We start from the raw sequence: 18451 nt of genomic DNA on the forward strand, positions 1-18451 counted from the left end.
AGTCATCATAAAGCCAAAAGTTAATCAAGCAGAGAACAGTTGAAAACCTTATTTAAAGAAATCACATCTGTTCATGGGGAAAAAAAATGAGGCATATGCTTCAATTTCATTTAAACTGTAATGCGTCCAGTGGTTTACATCTGTTAAAAAATATGGAACTTTTCACACATCTTTAAAACACAATTAAACATTATTTATTTTAATACATAATACGTTCCAAATATGTAATGCCTTCTCTGAAATGACTCGTAGATGATTGATTTTATAATTCTTTATCATATAGCTTTCCAAGTCCTTTGAATATATAAAATTTTAGATAAAGTTTGAAGGAAAAGTTGTGGAAATGGATGCCAGAAAATTCAGTGGAACTGTCAATTTATATATCCAAGACAAGGAATTTTGGGAGGGGAAGAGCTTTCTTAAGCAGCAGAAGCATTACAGATAAGAAAATCTAGTTCAAGCACTTCACTGACAAGAAATTAAAGTTTAGTCTTGATGTTCTTTCTTTTTATCACCATGATCAATGGATATTGTTTACTGAAATAGATGTATCCCCAAAAGAGTATGGTTAACATGACATGATCCTGCCAATCTGACCATACCGGTACCACATTATGCATCTATAATGACTGTTTGTGTATTTTAAATTTCAGTTGAATATAGCTTCTGATTTTAAAATTCTCCATGACATTTCCCTATCTGATTCCAGGATCTAAAGTCTGCCTTTGCACACTTTCTGCTTCACTTGTATTCTTTAACATCTGGTTTCTTTTGTAGACATAAATATATGAAAATGTATACGTATACATTATCTGGAAGATTTTAATTAGATGATTGCATACTGTATACCACAAGTCACATGCATTAGTACATGAAATGGTTGGTGCTCATTCAATGGCAGCTAGTCAGTGCTTTGTTTGTTTCTTTTTCAGCTAGAATCTAATTGAATTATAAACAAATTTAAATAGTGCTTTATGGATACAGTAGATATACACAATATGCCAATTTTATATGTTAGTAAAAAATAAATAGATTATGTTAAGAATGTCCTGACTGTAAACCAAGAGATTTCATTTACATTCTAACTCAGCTACACAATTCCAGAATGATCTGGGGCAAACAGTTCTCCAAGAGCCTCAGCTGTCTTCCTGCAAAGCGGGAGTGATTTTACAATAGTATAAAATCTAGTTATTATTATTTGTTGCTGATGCAGCAATATAGTAGTTATAAATACGTGGTCTCTTTTGATGTGATATATGTATCTATTTTCCATTTTGGGGAGTTTAGTACTTTTATCCTAGTAATACTGTTTCATTGCCAAGTGAATAGATAACAATAATAATAATAATAAGTCAGAAGAGAATCATACATTCAAAAAAACAAAGTTTTCTCTTCAATGTGGATCCCTGTTTCAAATGAAGGTATTGGACAGCATCTCTTCACAAAGCAATTGACAAGTGTTGTCTGTTTTATAAATGAATTTGAAAAATAAAGATTAAAAAATAGGCAGTCTGAAGTGGAAATGCTAATATTTTTGAACGAACCCCTGTCAATACAACAGGATACTAATACATATATGAATAAAAATACTCTGAAGTGTTTTTTCTTAGTGTTATTCAAATAACTGTTATTCAAATAATTTCTTCCTGATTTTTGAGTTGTTATATTGTTTAGTGATCCTGCCAAATACATTCTGCAGGTGCAGAATAAATAACTTTATTGCTACAAAATTTAAGCATATTCTGTTTTGTTGCAGAGGATCTTGATGATCTAAGAATGGAAGGAGTAACAAGTCTGATGTCTTCTGGGAGCAAATTCAATCAAACTAGAAGTGCTCATCCTGCTGAGCCTCAAGCAAAGGTCACATTGAATATCTGTGCAAGATGTGCCAGGTAAAAAGCAAAAACATATCATGCTACCAATAAATTATTTTCCCTAGGTTTTCAGATATGTATTGTGGTGGTGGTGACCTCTCCTGTGCTAAGGGGAATAAAAAGAGACAAAAAAAAAAAAAAAAAAGAAAAAGAAGAAGAAAAAAGAAAAATTACTTTCTAAATTACTACCCTATAACCTCTGGCATCTGGGTTGGGCAACTTATGTTTATGCTTGATATGTCGCATCAACAATGAATCAAAGAACATAGTTAGTCTGAGGCCTTACTTCACAGCTTGAAACTATTTTAAGCCTCTCTGTCTCTGAATTTCATTAGTTATTTGAGCTTCTGTGGTTTTCCAAGGGATGAATCAGGGAATTTAAAGGTTCAAATCCAATTTGAAAAGCACCTGTATAAATGGAGATTTAGTTGCACAGGTGCAGTCCAGGATTTCAAATAGCTGCTTCTTAGCACTTTATAATCTCATCCTGTTTCACCTCTGAGAAATGATTTAATCAGGTTGAACCCCTTTTGATTTTGACAGCTGGAAATAATTCTTGCATTTACAGTATGGGGGCCAAATAAACAGGTTGGTATTCCTGTAGCCAAGTCAACTTGAGAATGCAACACTAACAGAAACCCCTTAAATTTCCAAGATGCATTCTTCTATGTAGACAAAAGCTCATTTGGTGAAAGGATTTAAGCCTGTTTAAATGACAAAACTAGCCTTCTCACCCTTCTGTTAATGGTTCAGATTAGCAAGAACAATACAGAGGCATGCCAATTTTATCTGCCTGCCTTTGCCAATGGCTGCTCCATTGTGTAGTTTGAGAGGGGATTAGCTGCTTGTAAATAAAAAGCAACCTGTGGTGAAATTAAGTCAAAAGTTTGGCCATATGCCACCCTACGTTTCTCCTTTTTTTTTTTTTTTTTTTTTTTTTTTTTTTTTTTTTTTTTTTTTTTTTCCCCACTGTTTTGCTTGTAAATTACTACTTTTAAAAGGTACTTATTTAGGAAGAGGGTCTCCAAAACCTTTTCTGATAGTCTGGGAGCACAACTATAGGCATACTGAATCACCCGTTCAGTAGCATCTCTTTAGCACTGTCATGGAGCCTTGGAGGAGATTCATTTCCCAGTTTGCTAGAGTAGCAGTGGCAAGATGGCCTTGTAATACCAGGGAGTTTTGCTGTTAACGGTGTGGCCTTCTGCTTTAAGAAAAGAGCAAACACACTAGTAGTGGGATTCATCCCAATTCACTAGAAGCAAACTGCTTATGTTGTAAAAAGTTTCCAAACAACTAGCTACATGAAAGTATGGCACCTTTTTCCGCTGGCATCAGTTGTCCATGGATTAACAAGTAGAAAGGTAAGGAAAACAGAAATGTAAAGTTTAGACGTGGTCTTTTTGAATTTATACAAAGTCTTGTATGGATTACTATGAAGGTTAATTAAATTTTAAATTCCCTATAGTAGCTCCTAACAGCAGGTGTCAAAAATACTATATATCCTCTCAATCCTGCACACCAGGGAACAAAGGATTGAGCTCTTGAGCCAAACCCAGCAACCTGGCTATTGTCCTTTAACTGGCTGTACTATATGACTCTGCAGTCTGAAATATGAGTTGCAAGAGAAAGATCTCATAAAAGCCCCTTTTCTTACTTCACTCTCATTATGAAAGAATGCAAAGCAGTGTTTTATGTCATCTGCAGAGCTTTATGTCGCTCCCTACCCTGTTTAATGAAGTTAGGGAGGAACTAGATGATACCTACTTGTCTCTGGTTCTTTTCACTCTTGTTGCAGTTCAGCAGATTCTTTAAACTTCTGAAGTATCAAAATATAGACCATCGGATCATTAACATTGGATATTTAAAGAGAGAATTGGGTATTGCTGTTGTATTCAGTTGTGAGGAAATTAGCATTTATTCTTCAAGATGAAGAAATCTATTGATTCTTTTTGAACATTCCATACTATTTACTCACTTTGAGAACACCTTTCCCATCTTCAAGACAGCTGTCAGTACAGTTAGCTCTGTCCTGTTGGTACCTCCATAGTGTATTTGTCCAGTGCTTTCTCACAACAGTTATAGTAGTGCACAGAGAGAACTGCTTGAAGCAAATGGCTTCAGGAACATAAAGATATATATTTTTTCTGTTTACTTCCATGAGGAATTCAATTTGCTGTTACACTGTGATATAGCCATTGAAAATACCATGTTATAAAACCAGAACCTGAGCACTTGGGTCACCTCTGTAGAGGTCCCTCTGTGTTGGCATTTATCTCCATTGTTATGTAAAAGCCTGGTATTTATTTTAAGGTCATAATACAGAACATATTAGTATATTTGTTTTGGAAATTATGTTTTCATTTTTTTTCATGTCCTTTAAGCAAACTTAGGTGCTGTACTGTACAAGTATGAAAATGATTAAATTTGATTTTAGGCACATTTTAATACAATTGAAAGAGAAGTCAGTATAAGTTGTTGCTATGCATACTTCTAGCTACAATTAAACAGATGTCTTTCCTCTTAATTTTACTCCCTTTTTTTCATTGTGTAAACTGATTTGAGATGAATGGACCTATTAATGCCGGCGGGGATTCTGTAGATAATAGGACTTGTCAAATCAGACTACCAAATCATGTTTACTGCAGGTATTTTGGCTGTCTGTAGGAAGAATATGACTTTTTACCTCAAATTTGATTGTCAGTGTTCCAGATGTTAGGAAACATTCTTCTTGGCTCCGACAAGAGTTTAATTTTACTTTTGTATTTGCATAATGCTAGCTCAGTCACCTTTCCCTTTCCCTTTCCCTTTCCCTTTCCCTTTCCCTTTCCCTTTCCCTTTCCCTTTCCCTTTCCCTTTCCCTTTCCCTTTCCCTTTCCCTTTCCCTTTCCCTTTCCCTTTCCTTTTTGTTTTTTCCTTTTCCTTTTCCTTTTCCTTTTCCTTTTCCTTTTCCTTTTCCTTTTCCTTTTCCTTTTCCTTTTCCTTTTCCTTTTCCTTTTCCTTTTCCTTTTCCTTTTCCTTTTCCTTTTCCTTTTCCTTTTCCTTTCTTATTTTCTTCCTTTTTCTTTTTTAATGTCCCGACCTGATTTTATTGTGCAGGCAAATTACCTTCTATTATACATCCTCCAGAAGTTTCCTCACTTCTTTGGACATGGTGGGTCTTTTCTGAGAGGCATCTAGACAGATGACTTCTGTCATCTAAGAAGGAGTTCCCTGGTACTTAAATAGATTACGTTAGTAGATTATGCCTGGGAGGAGTGCTTGGGTGCTTCATTCTGCTGAAGGCACCTGCAGTAAAGTACAGTGCAGCAATATATCTTAACATTTTCATGGAGTCTATAGCTTCCTACAAATGGGCTAAACAAGGGAGTGCAGTGACTTGTGAGAAGTGTAGACTGAACCAGCTGTTTCCCTCATGCTGAAATATTTCTCATCAGACTTCATTTAGCTCTTCACTTACTGCTCAAATATACACGAAAATCAGGATCCAAATCCTGGAATATAATAAAAGGGGGAAAATATTAGCAGCTTCTGGTTTCCTGTTTCCTTGTCATTACGGCCTTGTTTCCCTGAGTCACAACTAACATTTAGTTCAAGCTAGCATTAAATGTCCTACATGGCTGGTTTTCTATGACTTTCACTAAGCTGTTATTCTGCACAGTAACAGTTCTTTCCTTTTGAACTCACCTCCGCTTTTTCTGATGCAGTGTTTAACACAGTATCAGAGGAAGATCTTAAAAAAGAATTCCAAATGGGAGTGGCTATAGGCAGAGTTATAAATTGGATTTGTTACAAAGCAAATTAAACACAGTTTACATTGTGGGGAAAACCTGCAATGCAGCTGAGGCTCTGTATTTGACAAAACATCCTCCCTAGCTTTAAGTCTCTCAGAAAAAAGTAAAAGTTTTTTCAAGAATTGTAAGAAATGAGAGTGAGAGTGAACAGAATTAGAAATATATATATATTTTTCAAAATCAAGCTTTTTAGAAACTAATATCTAACCATGAATGCTGATAATTTCAGATCATCTTCAAATAATAGATAGAGTTGTCACAGTCCATATTAGTAATTTTAACAAAAGCTAAAGCACTCCACCCAGATATATAGGAGATAAAGATGTAGGATTCTTTCAAGCTATCACACCAAGTTGTTGTTGTTGTTGTTTGTTGTTTTATTTTTTTTTAATTTTTTTTTTTTTTTTTTCAGTTTATGATTAAAACAGTCATACAAACAAACAACAGTGACGACAACAACAAATACACAAAATCTCTGAAAAAAGGAAAAATAAAAGGAGAGGTTAATTCTCCTGGATCATAAATAGGTTTGTAGGCTGGAATATATCTGTAAGAAACAGAGAGCTTACTGTTTTCTGTATAGATGTTTCACACACGGTGAGCAAAATGCAGATGGATAACAGCTTTAAGAGGTTTTTCAAATGGGAAAGTAGCTGCAGAACAATGTTATTCCCATAGCTGCTCTTGGACTACAGAGAACATTAAGCAGCATATTAAGTCATCTAAATAAAAGGGTGACATCATTCACAAGGTAGAACAAAACAAGGTTCGTAGATACAGAAAAAAGGGGCTACAAAAATAACTGTGTGTGGAATGTTTGCTTCCTGCTATTTAGTCGGGAAAATTAGCAAAGACAATTTTAGTACAACTAATCTGGATTTAGATCATTTGAGCAAAGCATTTATAATAAAAATTTCATCTTTGTCTAGGAGCACAGCTAGTTAGACTGACATGGAGAATAGACTGACCTATTCTGTAACACAATTTTGTGAATCCTTTCTCACATACAGGCAAAAGAAATTAATTCCAGGTTTGTCTGATGAATCATAAGACACCCTCAAACATAAGCAAAACTCTTATGTATTAAACAAAGGTGTAAATGACAATTTGTAAAATCAAACAGCACTTCCATATTTTCTCACATCTTATGGTGTGCACATTGAGAGTTTTGCAAGACTTTGATCAGGCATAAGACGATATTAATTTACTATGGCCAATTGAATGAAGTTTAAGGGCTTTTTTTTTTTTTTTTTTGAGGACCACCCATTAGCCTTGTATGCCCACTGCCATGCTCAAAAGTTAAATCTTGTTCTTGTGGAGTCTTGCCAATGCATTCCTGGAAGTAAGAAGCTTTTTGTTTTTAATAGCGCAAGGGCTGCATTCATTCTTCTTAACATCAATAGGATACAAAAAAGGGGTTGCATGTGATTAAAAAAGAAATAGGATTATAGAAAACATACTGTGCCACAAGCTTGAAGGCTTCTGAACAAGAATGTTGGGAAGGAGCACTAGTTGCATACAAATGTAAGTTTGAGATGCAATACATTTAGTTAATATATTTTTTTAAGATTAACTAGAGTGAAAGCACAATGTCCTAAGGCCTTTTAACATATTAGAGAAATCATATATATTGGTACAAACAAAATAAATCTATACATTAAAAAAGTAGCATGGCTTTTCTACCAATCACCATTGGGATGTGGAGTACAGTTCAAGGTTAGTAACTTGTGTTGACAATGTAGGATAAATGAGGTGCTCTGTGCATGCTACCATTTACAGATCCTCTCTGAAAACGTGGTTTGGAAAAAGTATTCAAGAAGTCTCATGTCAGTTTGCCTTTGTAACAAATTTATTGTTGCCCTACTCATCATCTGTATCTAACTCCTTTTATTTGGTTTCCCCAACAAGTCTTCAAGTTAGCTTGCTTATTTACGAAAGCCAGTCAACTTTTCTTCAATCAGTTGGATTTTAGGAATATTTTTTATAAGTTTGCTTTTCTACAGTGTGGTCTTCACAACTTCCATGTGTACTTGCGATGTCATCAAATACACGTTGTACTATGTGAAATTAAAATAATCGCATGTGGGTGCTCTGAACTAGCTGGAAGTTAAGCACATCTTCATGGCATACTGCCATAAGGACCATGAAAGTAGGGAGGAAAAGAGAAGAGAAATGAAGGAACCAGCTAGGGAAAAAAAAAAATGAATCTGCCAAAGCCATGAAGTTCCATAAATTTGTCATAAATTGCAGAATAGTGTTTCAACAATTCAACAATTGTCTGAGTTGGTCATGATATATCTCTAGCAAGTAACAGAAATAAATTGTTCGGTCAGGGAATTCTCTGGTGTTAATCTTAGACATTTTGGATTGCTACAGAGTAAGAGTGTATGGAGATGCTTTATAGAATCATACAATCATTAAGGTTGGAAAAGACCTCCAAAATCAACTGTCCAACTGTCTCCCAATCATCAATATTACCCACTAAACTAACTAAATGTTAAATGTATCACATCCAACCTTTCCTTAAACACCCCTAGGAACAATGACTCCACCACCTCCCTGGGCGACCTGGACTAATGCCTAACTACTCTTTCTGAGAAGAAATTTCTCCTAATATCCAACCTGAACCATCCCCTGGTGTAACTTGAGGACATTCCCTCTTGTCCTATGGAGCATCAGAGTTATCTAAGTATAACAAAGCTGTAACAATAATAATGAGACCTGAGGTCTTTAAGCAGCATTTGCTGGAAAATTTGCTAATGAGCTGGGCAGAAAATAATGCCTGAAACTTGACAAGTGGATCTTATTTAACTAGTAAAGGCAGAAAAATTGATTATTGTGATTAGAGAAGAAACTGCTGTTAAACAAGGCATGTTACTGTATGTACTGTCTACAGACAACACTACTGAAACTTCAGACAACAAAGAGAGAAATTAATGACAGCAGATGCCTCTTTGAGGAAGATCATAAACACTAACAAATGACTGCATTTAGAAAGATGGGCTCTTGGAAGGCTTCCTCAAGGGAAGGGAGGAAGCCTACTGAGCTTCTTCAACTTCAGCTGTGCATTAGATCTCATTTTTATTGTTTATGGTTAGTCTGCTCTCATTGTCATTGTATTCCCTTCACAGAAACAATTGGGGTGGCTGACTTGTCTTGTGAAATGGGATGAGTTCTCCTTCTTGTCTGGGTATGTAACCCCAGACTAATTCCATGTCTGAGGATGGGAAACTACCATGGAATGGGTACTGCACCATGCAGCATTGGGATAGAGTCTGATGAAGTGAGATAAAGAAGAGGGGCAACCTCTGACAACACATACAGATGTAATAGATTCTGGAAAAAGGGAGGATGCAGAGTTTTCTGCTGGTATGTTTTTTACCAGGTGATCCAGTTTTATATTCTTCCAAATTAGACCAAGCAATCTACATAACCACAGAATGGCCGAGGTCGGAATGGACATCTGAAGATCATCTAGTCCAACACCCCTACCAAGCAAGATCATGTTGCACAGGATGGCATCTAGGCGAGTTTTGAATATCACCAGAGAAGGAGACTCCACAACCTCTCTGGGCAGCTCTCTATCCCTGTAGATAATTCTCCTGCCCTTTCAGCGAACTGCTGTTCAGTGTGAGTGTGAGGTCTTCTCTTCCAGGCTGAGCCATTTTGCTGTGTTACACTCAAAAAAACAAAACAAAACAAAACAAAACAAAACAAAACAAAAAACTGGAAAATGCATGCAGTACTAAAAGATGTTAAAACTCTATGTACTGCTCTCCACTTATCCTGAGAATGCGTAATGTTACCTGGTATCTTGGTGAGATGGTAAAAGCCATGCCTACACTGAAAGGAAAATTTCTGCTCATGCAAAAATTCCTTAGCTGCTACGTGTCTTGTCAAAACTATACAGTTGACAACATATGCAGATGCTGTTTTAAAGGTGATTCGGATGGATACATTTGCATAATTAGACTCATCACTTTAACTGCAGTGTTAATGTAAACCAAGAAGTGATGGAATTAGATAGAATAGGACTTGATTACTGGGGTATGAAATATCTACTCCTAACAGAATTGGGAGTAAAGCCCTGTGTGTGTGACTTTAAAAGATGTCTTTAAATCCCCCCTTTTCTTTATAGACTTTACTTCCTAATTTAATGTTTTATGGAGAATAACCTAAAAAAGGTGGATTCCATAACTAGACATGGAGATTTGAGGAGAATAAATTGTAATTGTAACTTAAATAAATAACAAATAAATTGTAAACATTCTTAAAATTTGAGAACAAATGACTTCAAAGTTTTTAGTGAAAAAAAATGTTTCCAAATTAAAGTGTTTGGTACAGATGTCATTTTGTGGGGAAAATTTTCTGATTGGAATTCATTCATGAACTGTTAAGAAGTTTGTCTTCAAATGTTACCAAAACTTTTGATTATGTATACATAATTTTTTCTTTGCTGTCTTGCATTTCATTTTAGCTATCTGTCTGTGTACTGTTTCTAAGTGGCTATTCTTAAAGAGGAAGTGCAAAACATTCCAGATGACTTGTGTTACCATTTTGCAATCTTTTCCCCTTTATTTTCTTTGTTGTAACCTTAATTTTATTGGACCTCCTGTTTGAAAGAGATGAATTTTCCTCATGATTGTTTGTGCTAGCTTCACAGACCTTGTCCTATGTTTTCCAAACAGTTTAAGTGTTTAATTTGCATCTTTTTTCCTTTTAAGAGTTGAAAATCAGGCTGGATATCAGGAAAAGGTTCTTCACCAAGAGGGTGGTCAGGCACTGGAACAGGCTCCCCAGGGCAGTGGTCATGGTACTGAGCCTGCCAAAGTTCAAGAAGCTTTCGGAAAATGCTCTCAAACACATGGTCTGATTTATTTATTATTATTTTTTTCTGGGTGGTCCTTTGAGGACCCATGAGTTGGACTCGATGATCCTTGTAGGTCCCTTCCAACTATGATTCTAAAATAAATTAATGAAACTGTATATAATAGTGCTTTATAACTTTTCAAAATTTCCCTTGATTTTGGAGAATTATGGAGAAAAACTTATATTTCCTTTTGCTACTTAGAAAAAAAAAATAGAAAAACTAAAAGGATTGTGAAAAATTAAAAAAAAAAAAGTGCTGAAAAACAGGCAAAAAAAAAAAAATTAGTCACAAGAGTTTATCTTTTTTGCTGAGTTGAATCTGGGCAGTGATCAGTTTCCTCAGGCTTGACATGTAAAAACAAACAAACAAAACAACACAATTGTCTCCTCTTTATCTCTACTGGATTTTGTCAGTGTTAAATACAGCTAAAATAAGCCACTTCATCTTTCCTTTTCTGGAATGGTATACCAATATATATTGGCATATATACCACATGGTATACCATCTTATTTGTTCTTCTACCAAAATAGAAAAACACTGAAGAGCAAAAGAACATAGGAAAAGTTTTTACTGGTCCTAGTGGTTAATCAGAGACAAACGGCAAAAATGGAATTTTAAGAGTTAGTAGGTCAATGTGCTAAATTTTCGGGGTAACACATTCATCTGTCTTTTATGCAAGCATTGCCTAGTCTTTCACTGGATGGTGTTTCTTTTGGACATCTTACTATATGCAAAATTGAGAATTTCTGTTTCATTTCAAATGATGCTTTTTTTTTTTTTGAGTTCTTAGATCTAAGATTTACTTCTGAAATGCACAAGATATTATCACTTTTAATCACAAATCTTAATTAATTTCATGGCAAACTCTGAATGAATTACTGTTTTAAAAGAATGACCAAGGTCTCATCTACCTGAAGTAATAAATACTGTGATAATTAAAATACTGTCTGTTATCAAGAATTATATAAGCTGTGCAGAAACCACTATTTTCAGATGAAGCATATATCTCTTTAAAGGGAACAGTGGATATCAGTGTCCTTGCGTGACATAGCGTTTTCAGAGATTACTGATTTTTATATAACAGCTAATTTTTATTTAACAGCTCTTTAATTTCTTAAAGGCTGCACGTGTAGGGTAGAGTTGTTTTTGACATAAATAACCATCAGACTGTACATGGGAAATGGAATAATTCTGTCTGAAGAAAGATAAGCGTTTGCACATTTGTGAAAACAGATTTGTGTACTTGAAATATACTTGAAATATAGTAAGTACATAAAATTTACGTGGAAATTACGTCTTGTACATACATACTAATGCATTGTTCCTATGACAGAACTGCTTTTGTCAATGTGGCATTTGGTGCAAGGGGTTAACCCAAAGATAGCCCTACTGTAGCTGTAACTTCACTGACAGGGAATAGTATCTGGTTTTGGTTCTCTAGGCAAAATACAGTATAAGATTCTGTGAATTAATGACATGTCACATCTTTTCAAAGAACTATTGGTCATCTGTAGTTATATTGACTTTTTATTATTATTATTTTTCTTAATATCAGGCTGCTTGTGAAAGATAGAACTGGAATGACAGGGTTGGTAAACTTGTAAACATTTTTTAAAATGCTGTTAAATAATCCTAAGGAAAGTAGACTTTAAGGACTTTTTATTTCTTTTGAATGTGCTAGTCTTGATCTGCAGTAGTGTAAGCAGTAGGAGCATATTTGAAAATGAAATTGAGAGTACTTTCTGTTTGCCTAGTCCTGAAAATTGTTGTACTGTCTGTTAATAGAGGGTGACATCCGTATCGTCCTGTCCTTCATTTGTAGAACTCTTTTTCTTTTCACTGACAAAACACACTTAGCCCTGCTGCAATAACTTAAAAAGCCCAAGGCTTTCCCTCCTTTTCCCTCACCCTCTTTGATGTGTGCCTTGCAAGCTAATTCTTTATTGTGAAGGTTATAGATTCTTTCTGTTTTGTTCTACACTGTGATGTATATCAGTGATAGCAGTTGCTTCTGGATGAGAACAATAAAGGGAGGAAACCAGCAGCTCATGAGCTTAGGGAAGCTTGTTGGTCATAATTTTAGGCTCTGGATAAGTGTTTAATATAGCTCTTAAAGACACACATGCACACACACATACAACTCTTTCACAAGTCCTGGAAAAAATGGTTCACAGGGGAAGAAAGAGTGTTAAGGCTGAAAGGACTGACAAAGACTGTAATTTTTCTCCTGTGAGATAATGGTTTGAAGCCAGCAGCAGATAAAAGATTGCCGTAAGAATGGCTTAATTCCCCATCTTGTAAAAGGATTAGATAATTCAGTCTCTTTATGGATTCCTTACTCTGGGAAACATATTTCCACTTTGGGTTCTCTTCAGAAATAGTTGCAGAGTGTACTTATTTAAATGCACAAAGACCTGCTTTCAGGCATTTTGAAAAGGCAAACAGCACACAGAAAAGATTATTTTGCAGGCTGTATCAATGTATAAATTTGCTCAGCAAGTGAATATTCTAGTTTTACCAGCCAAAAATATTATGGATATGAATTATGTATTGGTGATATGGCAACTTTCCACAGAAGTCTTTGAAGAGTGACTGTAAAATAATGCTTTTAATTTGCAGAAAGAGAATGGACTACAACCAGAATCCATTTTTAACTGCAGCTTCTACGAATCTGCAGATCATTTGCTGTGTTTCAGTGTGCAACCACTAAGAAATAGTGTCCTTGAGTGCAAAAGTAAGGAACAGATTTTGATCCTTTTAGTATCAATGGAAATTGAGTTATTTTAGGTAAGGCTAAAGGCTTTAGGTACCTTAGATCAAAAAATCTGAATGCTATATATCTGACAAAAACAGAACTGGTGATAGTAACAACAGACTCCTGCCTGTGAGCTTTACACCACCCATTTAAAATACATTTAAAGGAATTACAAATCTCAGTTGGAGAACATGCTGAATTTGTTACTAAGTTTATTTTCCTACATTTTATTCAGAAATTTTGCTAAATACCTGTATTTATTCATGTGCTCTTAGAGTTTAATTTTGGAAATGTCTGCTTTCCTGGATAATGTTCTGCAGGATAATCCAATAGTCATCATGATTCATTTCTCTTCAATGCTGATGCTTCCTGTATTTTGGTCTATGCTGAAAACAGGAGCTATGACACTGATTTTTTAATATTACAAGGTGACATGTTGCAGAGCTTTCCCATTATTATTTGAAGCTTGAGAAGTGCCAGCCGCTTTCATAACTCACTGAATTCACAATCCTCTGTTATTTTCCCCATAGATCTAGGACATTTTTCTTCCGTAGTCTCTTGACTTGAAATTTGTATTAACTTCTTTCAAAACCTAATCTTCATTAGGAAGCTAGAGTATGTAGTTAAAACAGATGGAGAGTTTTACTAGCAGAAAAGTACTTTGCCTGTATATTGCTTAATAATATTTATTTAATAGAATATTGTCATTATATTAACTGGTACAGTCTATACCGGAGAATTGTTATTTATTATTTTTTTAATCCTCACCTGTTGATAAACTAAGAATTTTGCTGGCACAGTTCTGACATTTTTATTTTTGCAAAATACGTTAGTAGAACAAATGGAATCAGTCAGAAATTCCTGGCATTATATTTAGGTGCTGGTGAAGCATTGGATTTTACACCAGTATAACTGAGTGCAGAAATTGTAGAGACAGTAAGTCAGGGTACATGAGATCAGAATTTGGATCAGTATGTTTGGGAAGAAAGAATGAAAAAAGCTAACTATATTATAGGCAAGTCAGGACAGATGATTATGAAGTATTGTGGTGTTAAGATTGCTAGGGAAAGGTGCAAGAAAACATTCGATGTAGCCTAAAAGCATGCGGGGGCTTTCAAGACTTTGCTTGTCTGATCACTGTTGCTATTAATGTCCCTGAAGTTATGAATATATATTTACTGTATTGAGATATTATATTTGCTTTATGGAAATTATAATTCAGTATTATGGTGTTATCAGAGATGTCAGATGAAAATCTGGTGTTTAAAATTACAGAAAAGAAGTAGATGACTTGAAGAAAATAAAAACCAAAAAGTCCTCAACTTGACTAAGATTTGCTTTGCTTACCAAAAAAAAAAAAAAACCATCATCTTCCTTCTGTGAATAAGTTTGGGATATTCTTTAATCTTACAAAATGTATATTTATTTATTTATTTTGAGCCAAATTAATAACTACTTCCTAAAAAAAATTAACATAAAACACTGAAGAATTAGGATTTATTTTTTTTTTCAACAAGATAGTTATCCTGCTTTGAAGTAATTTAAGGAAAATTAGTGATTCAACAAAATAAAGTATCCTTAGTTTAGAGTCCAATGCAAACATGATGCTACATCTGTTTTTTTCAGAACTGACAACTTTTCTTTGTGATTGTAGCCTTAAAAGTGTACACTGATCTTGGGTGAATGTGAAAATGACTTTGCTTCTTTTTGCTGTAAGATTGTTTGCTGAACTTTCCCCTACTTCTCACAACGTTTTTCTAAACATTGTCAGCAGAGACTTCAGCAAAACAGATCAGGAATTTTCCAATGAAATGTGTGTTCTTTACGAAATAATGATTCATAGAAACCAGAATATTTTACAGAAATTATCCTGGTTCAACAAAATTTAGCTGACACAGGGCAGAACAGAGAGAACAGCTAGAGCTGCAGTTCTCAGGCATGTAATTTCTCACTTCTTCCTTGGAGAGTGCCCTTTACCTTCTTAGAACCCCTCAAGGAACTTTTCTTTATTACTAAAAAAGCCAGAAGAAACATTTGTATTGTCTAGAAATAGCAGGATTTCAGGATTTCTTCCGAAGTGGAATTTCAAGGTTTCTGTTGTTCACCCCTAGGGGACATCAGAATTGGAGCCAATTAGTTCATCTCTAGTTTGGTATTTTAAAACAGAAAAAGTCTCATAATCATTTACCAGAATCTGAAGGTCAGCATGTACATCATAATTTCAAAATGTTTGCCTGTAGTTGTTTGTTTGGGTATTATATAAGAGCTTTTCCAAAAATGCTAACCCTGCTTTTGTTTCATTTTATTTTCTTCTTATTTCTCTCTCTTTTTGGCACCTCAGTTTGTCAGAATAGTATTAATATAAATATAACCCCAGTTCTTCTGACTGTGAGCAAGCCACCACCCTCCTTTGAGGGTGAATACTGTTTAGTATTCAATTTAACACAGAAAAATTCCCATATGACAACCTCTACCATAAACTAGCACAAGGCAATTTATAATGTACGTATTTTTAACTGGTAGTTTACACAAAACAGCAAATATTAAAGAGCATATATCTCAATATTCATGAATCAGAAACATTTCTGTTTTGTGTTCAGGATTTTTTTGTTCCTTCTTATTATACCCTGATGTCAGAAAGTACCTATGCTTGTGGTTAAGTGGTTTCAATTATTTCTATGAATCTGATCTTGGAAGTAATTTTTTTTTTCTCATTCACTAATATTGAAAGAATGGTGATTACTGGTGAATATTTTTGCTGTAGCATCCTGCCAAAACAAGGAGTTTACTTCAATTTCTTTTGCTACTAATTTTAAGAATATCACATGACAATAGTGTTGATATAGAAGACAACCGTAGTATATGCTGACATTAGCAATTTAGTGTGCTAGAGGAATTTATTTTGCATCTATCTGTATGTGCACACTCAAATACAGACATACCTATAGCTGCTCTCCAAGAGAGACTTTGTTTTACCTGTTAAAAAGCAGTTTTCTTAGGCATAAATGCACAAATTTCATATTTGAAAATGCATGCCAACTTTAAGTCATGGAAGAAAAAAAATATTTCAGCTTCCTTAACTGTTTTCTCTTAGTTTTCTCTCCAAATTATAGTTTAATTCCAATGCCCTATTGTCTGGAAACTGCAGCTGATGGAGGACTACTGCATAGTTTTAGGGAAGGTACAAGTGGAGAAATCACAGGTTCTCTAGTATTATCCTCTCCTTCCCTCTCCACTAATCCCATACTTTATTAGTTACACATTATAATTAGTAATTTTAGAATGCTGTTAGATAGATTTTGGATTCAAATAAGGAATTGTTTTGTTGTGTCATCTCGTCTCTTTCTTTTCAGCTTCTAAGTGGGGTCATCAATCTAACTAGTCATCTCACATCTTTCTAAAGCAGCAATTACCATAATGTCAAGAAGCTGTCCTTTTAATGTCTCATGTACGTTGGATATTGATGGGTATGAGGGAGATATGAAAACAAGACCACAAATTCTGTCGCATAAAAAGAATGGGGAAGTATGATGACAGCTGATTACAATAAGGAAGAACAATAAACTCATCTGGACTTTGGATACTGTCAACTTTTATTTCTTGTCAAATACAAGTTGTGGGAAGGACTAGCTTTCAGATAGTAGTGATATGTTTCACCATATATTCTGCTTAAGTAAAATCAGTTGGATTAGAAGACAAGATCGCTAGAAAATATGTCTGAGTGAACATATTAGTGTGAATAGTGAACTCTGTTAGAAAAAGTAGATGTCATTTCAAAGATTTGCGTATTGCAGAGATCAAATCTTCCTCTCACAGGGACCCTACTTCTTTATAGCCAGAATTCAAATTATGTAAGTAGCTCCACGTGTAATGCTTTTGGCATAATGAAGTAGCATGTATTACACTATTAAAAGAACTTACAGGTAGATTTTAGAAAGTAAAAGGAAGGTGATCTGGGTTTTTCAAAGTTGTCATGAGGCAAAGGATCCACTTAATTGTATGTAATTTCATGAATAAAATTAGAATCTTTTAAATAGTTAATGTCTGATTTCTTGGGGGGAAGGGGGGGGGGAGGGCAGGGATATTTATGAAATCTCATAATGGGAATGAATTACAAAATCTGTAGAATTCTGAAGGGATAAATGAAGCAGCTCCTACCTACTTCTAGAGATAATCTTTTGGGAGTGCAATATAAGCAGAGAAAGTTGGATTAATTTTCCTTTTAATTAAGCACAGATAAATTATCAGAATTGTTGCAGACAAGTGTGCATTGCTTCTGTTTCCTATGATTCCATGTATATCCTTATACACTTGAATACATGCTTGCAATATTTATGTGTCTGTATGTAATGCAGGTCAGTTTTAATGCAAATGCAAATGATGTGATTGTTGAGGTCTTTCTCCCTTACATGGTTATTTCATTTGGAGTTTTTCTCCCTGTTTGAATATCTTTATGGTAATAGTGCAAACCTACTTGTTTCTGTTTTACTGTTGTCTTTAGAAGAGCCTGCTTTATAAGTTAAGTTTTTAAAGAATTGGCAAGTAGAGCATTACAAACCAGCTATAAGGGATTCATAGAATTCATTTTCAAAATTGGGTTTACAACTTCTGAGTTTTATCTTTTTGTTGCCTTAAGGAGTTTTGAGTTCTATGGAACTGCTTCCTCAGGTAAGAGTCATTATGAATTTATACTGAGTTTTCTGTCCTAAAAGGACAGAAACTTAATTATTGGGGAGAAAAAAATATTTAGAATATAAGTTAGATAAATGTGCAAGTCATAAAATGTGAAATTCAGATAGGGCAAATATGGAGATTCTGTTTGGTTTCAAAGGTTAATTCAAAGACTCATGTAAAGCAGATGCAGAGAGTGAGAATACAGAGTGAAAGGAACTTCTTTTAAGAGATGAGTTATTTCTTTCCCCAAGGTTTTACTTCAGTGCATTCTTATAATTCCTGGGCTCTGCAAAACTGGCTTGCATTTTTCTTATTCTTTTCATGTCTGAATAAATTCAACTTAAAATAAATTTTATGTAAATGGCAGTTATATTGTGTTAAGCACTATAGACCATCTCTTCAGAGTAAAATCTGTATTCAGGATTCATAGGAACCTGAAGAAGTATGGTGGGACTCTTGGGATACTCATTTGAAAAACAACAGA

General features: G+C 34.6%; 1 protein-coding gene across 2 annotated transcripts in view; it reads left to right on the plus strand.

The window, feature by feature from the left end:
* C2H8orf34 (chromosome 2 C8orf34 homolog) overlaps nt 1-18451 on the plus strand; it is a 172327-nt gene that overhangs the window by 115414 nt on the left and 38462 nt on the right. For both annotated transcript variants that reach the window (XM_032180823.1, XM_032180824.1), the window contains one exon: nt 1757-1892. In XM_032180823.1, the coding sequence (XP_032036714.1) occupies nt 1757-1892 (136 nt within the window). The remainder of the gene's footprint in view (nt 1-1756; nt 1893-18451) is intronic.

Source organism: Aythya fuligula, chromosome 2 (assembly GCF_009819795.1).
Source record: "Aythya fuligula isolate bAytFul2 chromosome 2, bAytFul2.pri, whole genome shotgun sequence".
NCBI lineage: Eukaryota > Metazoa > Chordata > Aves > Anseriformes > Anatidae > Aythya > Aythya fuligula.